General features: G+C 45.6%; 1 protein-coding gene across 2 annotated transcripts in view; it reads right to left on the bottom strand.

The window, feature by feature from the left end:
- Nucleotides 1–13,665, bottom strand: part of EPHB1 (EPH receptor B1) — a 311,307-nt gene that overhangs the window by 186,302 nt on the left and 111,340 nt on the right. For both annotated transcript variants that reach the window (XM_065410514.1, XM_065410515.1), the window contains exon 3: nucleotides 11,363–12,044. In XM_065410514.1, the coding sequence (XP_065266586.1) occupies nucleotides 11,363–12,044 (682 nt within the window). The remainder of the gene's footprint in view (nucleotides 1–11,362; nucleotides 12,045–13,665) is intronic.

Below are 13,665 nucleotides of genomic sequence, written 5' to 3'. Positions count from 1 at the left end.
CATTTTGCCCTCGATTATTGTTTGCTGTGCATGGTGGAACAGAGCCTGCGCTTGTATGCAACAGCAGTTCTGTCACCCTGAATCACATGGGAAGGAGGAGTATAAACCCAAGCCCCGGAGAGGGGTTTTTGTTTCATACAAATCGCCAGACTGCCCCCACCCCCAAAATGGGAACTAAGGAAGTAAACGGATGTGTACTTCTATAGAAACACTGAAAGCGTCCAGCCTTCAGTAGGAAACATTCTGACTCACACTCCCCCTGGAGTGAGAAAGATGTTAGAAAAAGACTCTCCTGTTCTGGCTTGTGAAAGGACCATTGGCATGTATGCGTTAGAAAAGGCCCAGGGGGCCATCATCCTCTAGAGCAGAGAAACCATGGTGTTGCCTCCATGGGCAGACTGAAATTGGGCCATTCTGTTTGATCCCAGCTTCCCCAATTTTTAAATTGACTAGCCCCAGTGATTTACATTTCCAGCAGTGCTGGGCAGCTAAATCTGTGTGCCATTCTGGGTGACTCTGGCTACAGCACATCTTCCACAAGTTCTTAACTGCATTACAGCAGGAATTCACCAAGAGAAAAATCAACAGGCCCTCTCTCTCTGCCTTGGGAAAGGCAAAATAAAAATTCAGTACAGAGCTCCTTTGGTCTTTATACAGCTCCACCCAGCTTATCGAATGCACTGGTACCTGAGGATAACCCTGTTGCAAAGGTCAGAATGGTAAAGAAGGATCATTTACTGTACCCTGTGGTCTGTGTGAGTGCTAACTACAATGATATTCACTCAGCAACACAGAACTCTTGCTGTTATTGACTGCCCAGACTACAAGGGAATCATGTCCAGAACCATGTAAAAGCTGCACTTCTGGGGCTGTGAAACTGGGCAAAGAATTCACTGGGTACTGTAGAATTATTCCCCAGGTTTTAGGTTTAACTTCTTTAAAATTATTATTTTCCCTGCAAAGACCTTCTAAAAGTGAACCCAGTATAAAGTGACACCATGTTATCTGCTTGAGTCTGCACAGGGCCTGAAACAACAGCTCAGAGAGAATTATGAACTGACCATTGATGCCAATGAAGTGTTAACTCGGAAACCTAATTATGACAATCTAAATACTAACATGGTTAACTATTGCATTTATGTTAGCAGAAACATCCAGGTAATGTACTTTTCCCACAATCCCAAACTACATCCCATGTCTATCCATGTGCCATAGAATCGTAGGATTGGAAGGGACCTCGAGAAGTCATCTATTCTAGTCCCCTGCACCCAATTGCAGTACTAAGTATTATCTAGACCATCCCTTACAGGTCTTTGTCTAACCTGCTCTTAAAAACCTCCAATGATGGAGATTCCACAACCTCCCTAGGCAATTTATTCCAGTGCTCTACCACCCTCGCAGTTAGGAAGTTTTTCTTAAGGACCAACCTAAACTGGCATTGCTGCAATTTATGCCCATTGCTTCTTGTCCTATCCTCAGAGGTTAACGAGAACAATTTACCTCCCTCCTCCTTGTAACAGCCTTTTATGTACTTGAAAACTGTTATCATGTCCCCTCTCAGTCTTCTCTTCTCCAGACTAAACAAACCCAATTTTTTCAATCTTCCCTCATAGGTCATATTTTCTAGACCTTTCATCATTTTTGTTGCTCTTCTCTGGACATTCTACAAGTAGTCCATATCTTTCCTGAAAGGTGGCGCCCAGAACTGGACACAATACTCCAGTTGAGGCCTAATCAGTGTGGAGTAGAGAGGAAGAATTACTTCTTGTGTCTTGCTTATAACACTCCTGCTAATACATCGCAGAATTATGTTTGTCTTTTTTGCAACAGTGTTACACTGTTGACTCATATTTAGCTTGTGATCTACTATGACCCCCAGATCCCTTTCCGCAGTACTCCTTCCTAGGCCGTCATTTCCCATTTTGTATGTGTGCAACTGATTGTTCCTTCCTAAGTGGAGTACTTTGCATTTCTCCTTACTGAATTTCATCCTATTTACTTCAGACCATTTCTCCAGTTTGTCCAGATCATATTGAATTTTAATCCTATACTCCAAAGCACTTGCAACCCCTCCCAGCTTGGTATCATCCGCAAACTTTATAAGTGGACTCTCAAGACCATTATCTAAATCATTGATGAAGATATTGAACAGAACTGGACCCAGAACTGATCTCTGCGGGACCCCACTCAATATGCCCTTCCAGAATGACTGTGAACCACTGATAGCTCAGCAAACTGTTCCCAGTGAGTAGTTATGCACCCACCTTATAGTTGCTCCATCCAGGGCCGGCTCCAGGGTTTTTGCCACCCCAAGCGGTGCAAAAAAAAAAAAAAAAGCCGCAATCGCGATCTGCAGTGGCAATTCGGCGGGAGGTCCTTCGCTCGGAGTGGGAGTGAGGGACCGTCCGCCGAATTGCCGCCGAATAGTTGGACGTGCCGCCCCTCTCCGGAGTGGCCGCCCCAAGCACCTGCTTGGCAAGCTGGTGCCTGGAGCCGGCCCTGGCTCCATCTAGGTTGTATTTCCCTAGTTTGTTTATGAGAAGGTCATGTGAGACAGTGTCAAAAGCCTTCATGAAGTCAAGATATACCATATCTACTGCTTCCTCCCTATCCATAAGGCTTGTTACCCTGTCAAAGAAAGCTATTAGGTTGGTTTGACACGATTTGTTCTTGACAAATTCATGCTTACTGTTACTTATCACCTTATTATCTTCTAGGTGTTCACAAATTGATTGCTTTAATTATTTGCTCCATTATCTTTTCGGGTACTGAAGTTAAACTGACTGGTCTATAATTCCCCTCAGCTGTCCTGTACCCAGCTACCAAATCTGCCCACTTCTTTCCTGACCTCTCCGATGCACCAGCCCCTTGACCATACAAAATCTGCAGGACACTGACAACAGCGAATTATGGCGCAGACTAAAAATCAATGGAATTCAATACCAAGTTGAATAACGCGAGGGATACCGCACTGACTAGATTATTCATGTCCAGTTCAATAAGAACCCGGAGGTTTTTAATTGACTGGAAGCTTCAGCGGAACCTCCACTCTGCTGCAAAGGCACATTGCAAGCACCAGGGGGCGCTATCACAGAGTTTAGGCCCACTTTGCCAGAGTACATGGGCCTGGATCAAGGGTTGCATTTTTTTTATGCTGTATGCCAGTCGTCCATGGGGAACCTATACTAGTCCCTCTGCAGATTGGAAGGAAACGCTGTGCAGGTGCCTGCCTGCCAAAGCGACACATTACTAAATGACGTGAAAGCAGAAATCACCCAGAAATCACCCAGATGGCCTGCAAGACAAAATCTAAAATAGCCACTAAAATAAATAAATAACCAACCCCACTCCTGTTCTCATCCCAGTGCCACAATGGTAATGACCCAGATCGCACCGACCCGAAAACACACTGCTAATCTCCCAGCGACTGGCAATCCCCCTGATGAAGATTGCGCTCTGTCTGCGCCTTTCACTTGGGGGCTCTGAGCGAGTGGCTAAGTGCCAATAAAAGCTGGTATTAATGGCTCCCTAAGTGCCCCCTGAGCTCGGCTGTCAGCATGAAGCAGCTCTGGTCTAATAGCCCCACGATATCTGCAGCTTTTGTTCTGGGGTGGGGAGCGGGGCATGGGGAGAGGGACCTAAACAATACAAGCCTATTTCTCCATTGCAGTGGAATTAGGCCCATTTTCTCAGCCTTAACATCCCAGGAATTTTTAGTGACAATTCCCCCAGGATTATTAAGTGGCTCATCTCAGCAGCTCAGGTTGACGAAGGCTTTGCACAGATGTCAGAATCCACGGCCCTCCTGGGAGTTTGCAAGGAGGAGAATTTGCTGGATATGCAGACGGTTCTGCTGCATGCAGAGGGCTTGATTCTGCTCTCAGTTACACCAGCGTGTATGAGGAGCGACTCTATGGAAGTCAGTGGAGCACACTGATCTAAAACCAGCACGTAAGACAGACCAGCATCATAGGGTTGCCAAGTGTCTGAGTTTTATGGCAAATCTCAGTGATAGTTGATGCTTTCCTGAAAGCCCCAGTTTCTGGAGTCCTGTGATAACATTAGAACCCAGCTTTCATTTCAAACCAGAGCAAGTTTCTAGCCCTCAGGGTTGCACAAAACACATGACCCCTAAAGACTCAAAACCCAGAAAGGAAATAAAAAGACCCAGGGGTTATTATTTTAAAATCTCATGATTTTTAAGCAAATCTCATGATCTGGGGAGGGACGAGGGGTGAGGCTGAGTCATGATTTTGACCACTTGAGATGGTCAGACTCTTTAACACCACTGAGGTCACCAAGGCTAGAGGCATGACATCTACAAATATGTATCTGGGCTTGACCAATCAGTGAGCAACAAACCAGGATATGTGGAAGTTATACTACACACCTCATGGTAAAGGCTTGAAGCTTTCAGTTACTATGACTTATTTGTATTACAGCAGCACCTAGGAGCCCCCGTCACAGACAAGGACCCCACTGTGGTAGGTGCTGTACAAACCACAGCTCACCTAGGGCAGGACCGTCACCTGCCCTTAGAACAGTGTGCCAGGGAGTAGGAACACAAGACATCCCCTTCGCGCCCTGTACTGACTGCCCAAAACAGCTGCAGCACCAGGAGAGCAGCTTTCACGGGGCAGCCACTCCCCTCCCATACTGGTTGGTAAGGAAACCTTAGCCCCTTTCCCCCAACATGCCAGCCAGGGAAGCTGAGCTGCTGCAGAGAGAGAAGCAAGTCACACTGGTCTATACCAATAGACACATATTGTAATTTAACACAGCTGCATTACCCCAGGGGCAGTCCAGGGAGCTAATTGTGACTCTGAGAGTTACCAATCACTCCCTGGTTGGTTGCCCTCTCCCTGGGTCCAAAGGGTAAGTAATCTGCAACTGGCCTATAGCAGTGAAGTCCAATATATGCTTATAATGCAAGTTACATTGCAATCTACCCTATAGGGGTGTCACAAGGAATCGGGCCCATTACTATGCAGTCTGAAAATCAGTAAGTACATCAGCAAAAGCATGTCAGGGCTGACTGGCCAAAAGTAGCCTTCATGGAGGGCAGATGTATCATGGGTTGGACCAGATCCTCCGCTGATGTCAATCTGCACTGCTGCACTGAACTACAAGGGGCTACACCAATTTACACCAGCAGAGGATCGGGAGAGGAGCAGGGGAACAAAGGAGTGAGCTGTAACTCTCAGAGTCACAATTAGTTCCCAGCCTTGCCCCTGGGACAGGGTAGCTCAATTAAACTCTGTGTCCACCTGGCTTCCTCTGGAGGATCATCTGCAAGGAGATGCAGACTCAATTCACACATACCATTCATTGGCTAAAGCAGTTGGACAGGAAATTATCCATGGCTTGGGAACCCTGGTATTGTCCATCTGCTATGGACGTGTCACGCCTTGGTCCCTACCAGCAGAGTGAGTCTACATGACCCACACTATGCCATCTGCTCCGATTTGCCTCGAGTCCTGATGAAACAAAACAATTTAAAGAAACAGACATGGTATATGGTGTAGACGAGCTGTTAAGACCCTGAAGTCCAACCTCAGACCAGATTTTAATAGTAAGCAGTCAGTGTTCTAAGAGAGCACCCGTTCAATAGAATGCCTGAGTTTGTTTCTGTCTTTTATTTCCCTTTCTACAAATCTTAATAATGTTTTTCTGCTCCCCCACTGACATTTGGGAAGGTCCTTTGGTCACTGAAGTAGGGGGTTTGGAGAACTACTTGGTGGGTGCCTAACCACCAGGCTCAAGAATCATTCTCACTCTCTCCCTGTGGCTCAATGACTCTTTAATTATTTATTGACTAAGGGAACCCCCACACCAGAATCTCTCTCAGGCCAGGGCACATCAGAATATCCCCCAGATCAGGGCACTCTCCTGCAAGGAGTGAGACTCCTGCTCAAATCCTTTCTCCCCTCTGGCAGAGGGGGATTTGAACCTGGGTTTCCCACATCCCCTGGGAGTGCTCTATACACTGGGCTAAAAGTTATAAGGCAGCTGCTACAACCGCCTCCTGTTAAATTCTGAATGGGGCCCGATCTGGTAGACATGCTCAGAACATGCCTACCAGATCAGGCCCTGCAAGCAAGATGGGTGGAGGAATGCTGGACTTCCGGATCACACTGGGACATAGGCAGGAGATAGGTGTCGGGTGCGCAAAGTGAGGCAGCATTGAACCCACCCAAAGTTAGAAACCTGGGCTTGTCTTCACATACAATATACACTACTACGCATAATTAATCCACCTCCCTGAGTGGTGGTAGCTATGTCAACATGGTACTGTCTACACGAGGGGTTAGGTCAGTACAACTACGTTGATTTCACATCCCTGAGCAACATAGTATGTCGATATAGGTCTGTACTGTAGACCTGGCCTTAGGTACTCAGTGAATTTTACCCAGATAATACAGATGCTGAGAGGGTTTAGGCTCCTACAGGGTTAGGCAACAGCCACGTGGGGTGTCTGTGGATTGCAACAGTGCCTAAATCTTGGGTTAAGGCACCTAAGTCCCTTTGTGGATTTGGGCCTTAGTGTCTCTGGGCTCCAGTTCCTCACATGTAAAATGGGACACTAGCATTTCCCTGCCTCACAGGGGTACTGCAAGCTTCACCACATTAAAGACTGCGAGGTGCGCAGATACCATGGTGTGGGGGCCAGAGAAGTATTATAGATAAGATAGTCAGTTTCATAGTTGTGCTGAACTAATCATCACAGGCACAAATGGAAAAGATAAAGGGAAACTAATATTCAACATCTAAGTGGTTCTTAGTGTTGCTAATCTCTTTCAATTAGAGTCATCGTAGCATTTTGCTAGTAGTAACAGGAGTTACAATGTTTTGCAATGGAAATGTTATTCTCATGCTGACCATGTTCCTTTAACCAACTGGACAAAGTGAGCTTGCATATTTCATCCATTGCTCCACACTAAAAAGAGGATTGTGCACGGAACGGCGTACATAACTCTAGGTTCACAGTGATGTTAGCCATGCAAACACAGCAAAACTAAAGCGTTTTGGGAGAAGCCCCATAGCACTTTATATGGGCAGCATCTCTTCCTGGAGTTCTGAAGAGCTGTGAAACATACATATTCCTAGAAGCTACTGAGTAGAACTGAGCAAAGAAATTCCCCCCTCACCTCGCCATCAATTTAAAACAAAAATATACACATATATGGAAAATCACATTATTTCTCATTTTTCAGATCAAACTTTTGCCAAAATTGGAGGTTATTTTTTGAAAGTAGAAGAATATCATTTTGCCATGAAAAGAAGTTTTTTTGTTTACAAAAATGGCAAATTTCTAACCAGTCATTTTTTTAAAAGCGTTTCCACCAGAAGGTGCATCTAAATTCTTTTCTCTAAGCAAAACAATTGATGTTCTACATCAATGAGAACAACATTTTGCTCTGGATCAAATTTGTGATCCATGTGTATACTCACAGTATTTTTTTCACAACTCTACTACTAAGGGCAATAAAGAAGCTGCTTCCAAGGAATCAATATTCTGAGTCATTCCGAACACCTCCCTGTTTCTTAAGCGAGCATCCTGAGTAAATGTCACAAAGATACCACTAAGATGGGTGAGATGCAAGAACATGGACAGACAGACACAAAAATGTAGAGTGTGACCTGGAATATATCTTTACTGTAAGCACTACATCTTCCCCTTTTCAAAACACAATTAAATCTTCTATGAAAATTATGCCTTCTTAACACCTCCACCCTTTCCCTTTGATCTGGAGATCTTAAAAACTGTGCCCAAAGGTACAGAATCATATTTAATTTCAGATTGTTTCCACTTGTACTAAAATACATAAGATAATTGCCTCCCTTTTGATAGACTGGAAAGCAGTTTTTTCATGCTGAAAAACTGCATTTTTGCCTGGATGAAAAACTATGAGAGAACCAAGCCTGGTTATATTTTCTGCACCTTTTTAGGATATATGGAATCACAGCTCTTTTAAAACAGGAAGAATTAATTAAGGAAAACAGCTACAACTACAGACACATGCACACAAGTCCCTACACAGCTTGAGTCCCAGCTTTGTCCTCCTTGTTTACCCAAGGCCACACTCTGGCTGGACCTCTATTCAGCTCATAGAGCCATCTAGTGGCTGAATAATCTATTGCAAGTAAACACACCATTACATACCCAGTACTGCCAACCCCAAAAGTTCAAAAATCGTGTCAGCCCTGGCCCTCCTGCCATAAGAGTGGCTCAAAAAGAAGAAGAGTATTTTCTAAAAGATTTTGTCATGGGTTTTGACCTGGCTTTCAATGTTGAACTCCCCCTGCCTCTTCCCCTCCCCCCTCCCCACCCCTGAGTGTGTCTGACTATTACAGTGTTGCCCATTCTCCCCAATGTTCGCAGAGCAGGAATTCTGCAGGGACTCGGACTGCTGCCTGATGGCATGGGCCTTCCACCTTCTCCCCAGCCCTCAACATTCTAATTCATTAACTCTGTGACCCCCACCCTATATCTGCCACTCCTCCAGCCCAACAATTAATTATGCACCACTCCAGCCCCCACATCAAATTTATCTCCGCAGACACACATCTGTCCCTTGTCAGTCATCACCTCTCTGCTCCTCCTGCAGATTCAGGGCTTCTTCTCCTCCCTTCCCGGACTGACCCATTGCTCACAAGAGGGGAGGGCAGAGGAACTGCTGGGCTCTTTCTGCTCCCTGTTCCCCCTTCCCCTCCTATGGAATTCTCCTTCCTCCACTACTTAAAAACTCCTCGGCTCCTAGGGTGGGGGCGGGGCGTTCTGCCTGCCTTCTGCAGCATCTCTGATTGGCTGTTCTTCTCCAGGAAGGTGAAAAAGTGGGGAAGGCAGCCAATCAGAGTGGGCTATCCCTTGGAGAAGTCCAAAAATCATGCGAGTGCTGGAGCTTTTAGCATCATTATACAACTAGCGCCAGTGATTTCTCACAATGAAATCCCGAGAGTTGGCAATCCTGCATACAGTACGTTGAACAGTCCTCAACATCTTCATTAAACTCAGCCACAGACCTCGGAGGCCAAGGTTACACAATTTCTATGAAGAATCTGGATGAGCTTGGTGCATTTCCTGATGATGCATGTTGTCGGCCTACAGCAGGGAGTTGACTGCAGCTTCAAAACAGCCGTGGCTGACTTTAGCATAAAACAAAGAGATTTAATGCAAACATCTGAATTTCTAGGCTTGATGGTGTCAGGGTTCCCCAATGGCCAACACTTGAAAATCCTCCCCTCTCAGCATCCTGAAATGAATTGCTATAAATAACAGTGTAATTTGGGAGGGAAGAATATGAGTAAATCTACAGAAAAAACAGAGTACAATTTTGGAAATATTAATAAAAACCTCAAAAAGAGGACATCAAAAGAAACAAGCATGATTTCTGTATTTCTAAAACCAGCCCCGCGGAGGACTCCAGCAGGCGGTATGAAATTGACAGCCTGGATGGCAGAACCCAGAAAAAAGAGAAAAGTTCCAATTAACGGGAAGAATCAGAGTGCTGTTCCCAGAGTTTCATTTAAATCAGAACCAATCAAGGATTGTTCTGGTTCCTGCAGCTTCGCTCAGGAAATAATGAGAGAGATGAAAGAGGCCCAGCCAGCTAATGCAGTCCTGCATAGCCCTTTGAAGCTGGGAAATCACAAACATCACTTCGGAGATTTTCCGTTCATGCGGCAGCTGTTGCACAGGCTTCTTCAAGAGAACGATCTGCTGCTTGATTTCCTTTAGTGCAGCCCCTGCCTGAGCACTAACAAACGATCATCAGTCACACGTGCAATGTGTTTTATAACAACAACAAGACGGAGCAATTTGAAGGACACCATCAAGTGGGTAGGCCTTAAATCTGGCCTGCCTTAACAGTCTGGATCGAAACTGTTCTCCATTCTAAATCCTTCATTCTTACTCCATGGGAGAGAATTAAGAAAGCAAATGATAGCTGCTATTTTTTGGTCAAACACATCCCACCAGTCCCACGGGATTTGTAGCAGGATTTTGACCGAAAGACTCTGTTCCCACGATTGTGCTGACATCACTGATGCTGCTGGACAAACAAGGGAGTAAAACCCAAAGGGAGGGGTGCAGATCTGTGCTGACTGATTAAAAGACCATTGCAGTTGACAGGCATCTTTCCAGAGACTCTCTGGGCTTGGGTGCCAATCCCAGAAGCACCCAGGAATGAAACTGGTTTGCCAAACGGAAACTGGGGAATATGGAGAGTGCAAGTAACTTTGGTTTCAAGCTCTCACAAAGGTATTAAAAACAGAATAAAAATAAATGCTATTTTTAAAGCCCCTATACAGCTTTAAAACGAAAAGAAAAAATAGCCAACATTCTATTTTGTAGCTGGAATTTTTCTCACTGAATGTCTTGTTCTCAGGTTTCTGTCCAGTTTGGAAAAGACTCCATTGAACACCTCCCATGCTCTGGAACAACACCTACCCAGGACAGAGCTCTGCTAGAAACACACCACCGCTGATTTCAGGTCAGCCTAGATGAAGGGAAAGGCAGCCTGGCATTCACCATGCGCCTAAAGATTCCAAAGGAGTTTGGAGCATTTCACTCAACTACCTAGGTGAACCCCAGATTAAAAACAGATGGTTCTCCACCTTAGTAAGGGAAGGAGAAAGATATAAGCCACATTTATTGGATGTCTAGCAGGGTTTCCGCTCAATTTCCCCTTGTCACATTGCCACCAAGGACTGCACACATATCTAGAATCACCAGTTACGTGTTTCTGACCCCAAAACACTCGTTCACGTGCAAATGCATTAGCTCACACATTTGCACAAACAAAAGCTCCTCCCCAAAACAGTGGGGTGAACAAAAGCTGGTCTCACAATTGTTAGAGGAAAGAGAACAAACAAGGATACGAACACGATTGAATCGAACTCCACGTCAGATTTAGCTGACAGGGCCCTGAATGCATTTCCCCACTAGATGCTCTCCCAGGACACTACAGACTCGTGCCTAGTGTGAGGTCAGTTAACACTCCTGCATTGTTGGGGTTATTTATGCACCGCGTGCCCAGCTGGTCTATAAATGTGCCACAGTTCATTTTCAACGATTTCATATGGGGTAGGGTGGGAGGGAGAGTCCTGTGATGGCATTTGCCATCTCAGTCAGTTGCAGGCCAATGACCTTAGACCTCCTGATGCCAAGCATGGGCAGAGCTGGGATGGGCAAAGTGGTATCTACTTCACAATGCTCAGATCCCTGACAATCCCTGAGGGCAGCACTGAAGCCCCTCAATGGTAGAATGGGCGCTGGCCAACCTCAGCTGGCTTTGGGGCATCCCCTTTGTTAGCAAAGCAAAGCATCATGAAACAATACCCAAGCTGAGCAGAGTCTTACCTTTGCAGACCACGTTGTTCTCAGCCTCGTAGCCGGCCTTGCAAGTGCAGCGGCCAATGGGAACCATCCACTCCCCATCACCATTGCAGTACAGCTTAATGGGCACATCCACCTCCTCGGCATTGGGAATGCAGGTGCCACGTGCAATCACCAGAGAGGTGCTCTCTGCCCCAGTCATGGTCTCTGGGAAGATGGCAAAGTTCTGCACCACGCTCGGGCACTTCTTGAAGAAAACCCTGACCGAGAGCAGTGACATGCAAGCCCCATAGTCCTGGAAGGCGAGGTAAAAGCCATTGCGGGTGAGGGGTCCGAAGCTCCTCACCTCGGTGTTCACCTTCATTAACCGGCCCCCAAAGTCCACCTGAGAGAAGCTCTCATCAGCAGCAATTGTGTCCACTTTGAGGTAGGGCGCCTCCGTCCAGAAGGCCGACTTCTTGGTGGCAATGATAGAGTCCGTCTCATAGTAGTACAGGTTGAAGGTTTCCTTGCAGGAGCCAGGGACGTTGGGGAGGCTGCTGCAGTCCCGCACAGTGAAGCGCATCTCGGTGTAGATGCGGTGAGCGCCCCTTCTGTTTATGAACGTGGTGAGGAGCCAGTTGTTCTGATTGGGTTCGAAGACGTTGCACACCTGGTAAGTGCGGATGGTGTTCAGGTTCTCATCATAGCCGCTGACTTCTTCCCACTGGACAGAATTAACACAGGAGAGGAAACAGGCAATGAGAAGGGTGCAGCGAAACCAGCACAGAGATGACACTTTAACCTATTGGCCCATTAATCACTGCCGCATGCGGGGAGTTAGTGACATAGAGGGTGAGAGAAAATCATGATTAGGGCTCAGGATTTATGGAATCAACAAATACAAAGCAAAACCACCAGTCCAAAAGCAGAAGAGAAACTGCCCCAGCTACACACACACACACACACACACACACACACACACACACACGCTCAGGTACAGTGACACTTTTCACATTCATAATAAAAAATAATACTAATTGCACTTGTAATCAGTAGATCTCAAAGCGTTTTACAAAGGAGGAGGTCAGTGTCATTATCCCCATTTTACAGATGGGGAAACTGAGGTACACTGAGGTGCTGTGACATTTCCAAGGTCACCCAGCAGGTCAATGGCAGAGATGGGAATAGCACCCAAATTGCCTGGATCCCAGGCCAGTGCTCTAACCACTGACTCTCATTGTCTCCTATTCATTTCTTGTCCCCATTCTCATCCCCAGGCCTCTTCCCAACACTTCAAGATGGTGCAATGCTGCATCATCTCGTCACTTTGAGACATTGTCACAATGACTGGCAAAGCTTATGAGCAATTTTAACCACGGAAGGGCAGAGCTATGTGGACGAAGCTTCCAGAAATCTTGCTCGCACTATGTCTCTAAGCCAGAGGTTTTCAGATTGAGGACAACTTGCTGGTGGTCTGCAGAGAGCTGGTTGGTTAAATGGTGCTGCTCTCTTCCTCATTTCCAGCTGCTAAATTGCATGAAGACATAGTCAAAGACAATATAAAATGACTTTTCCATGTGAGTGATTGCTCTAGTTGCCACAGGGATGTTACATGCGCATAAATGGGAGGAAAGATGATCCATATACACTCGTGAGTGGAAGGGAAAATGGTACATAAGAATATTTCTCTATTAAGATGTAGTCAGCATGTGGCTCTGAAAAAATGTGAGACATCTCTAGGCGGTGCTATCAGATTCTCACTTTCATGAGTAACAAAATCAGCAAAACGGAGACTGAGAATGCAGATTTGCAATTGGATTCATGAAACAGCATCAGTCTAAAACTGGATATGATTTCAACTAAGGGGCAGCAGCTAACTGTAAATAGTTGTGATGACATGAGAGTCCTACGGACAGATTTATAACCATATAATCCATTCATTTTAACTAGTCTGTGTTCACAGTCTCTTTGTTAGTAACAGCGTTATTCATGCAGCAGTCTTTATGTGCTACAGTGGAAACAATGCATAATTCCTAGCAGTGCCAGTGTCACATGTCTATGTATGGCAAACTTCTTGTGTGTGCAATGTAAAATGCTTGAGGGTCCTCGTATGTGCAGATGTTAACATACTGACAGGGAAGCAGGAGGTTATAAAACAATATGCTGCCTCTTTGCAACATCAGAATGTTATCACAGATTTTGTTCCCTTGTGCTTCCTTTTAAATAGTCCGATAAATATTTTCGTCCACATTTCCACTAATAAATTGGAGTTCTGGTGTAAGATCTGGAGTACCAGTGTATTCATACAAGATCTTGTAAGAATACACACATCCGCTGGGCACTTT

Source organism: Emys orbicularis, chromosome 9, assembly GCF_028017835.1.
Source record: "Emys orbicularis isolate rEmyOrb1 chromosome 9, rEmyOrb1.hap1, whole genome shotgun sequence".
In the NCBI taxonomy this organism is placed as follows: domain Eukaryota; kingdom Metazoa; phylum Chordata; order Testudines; family Emydidae; genus Emys; species Emys orbicularis.
This window is presented reverse-complemented; position numbering and strand designations above follow the sequence as displayed.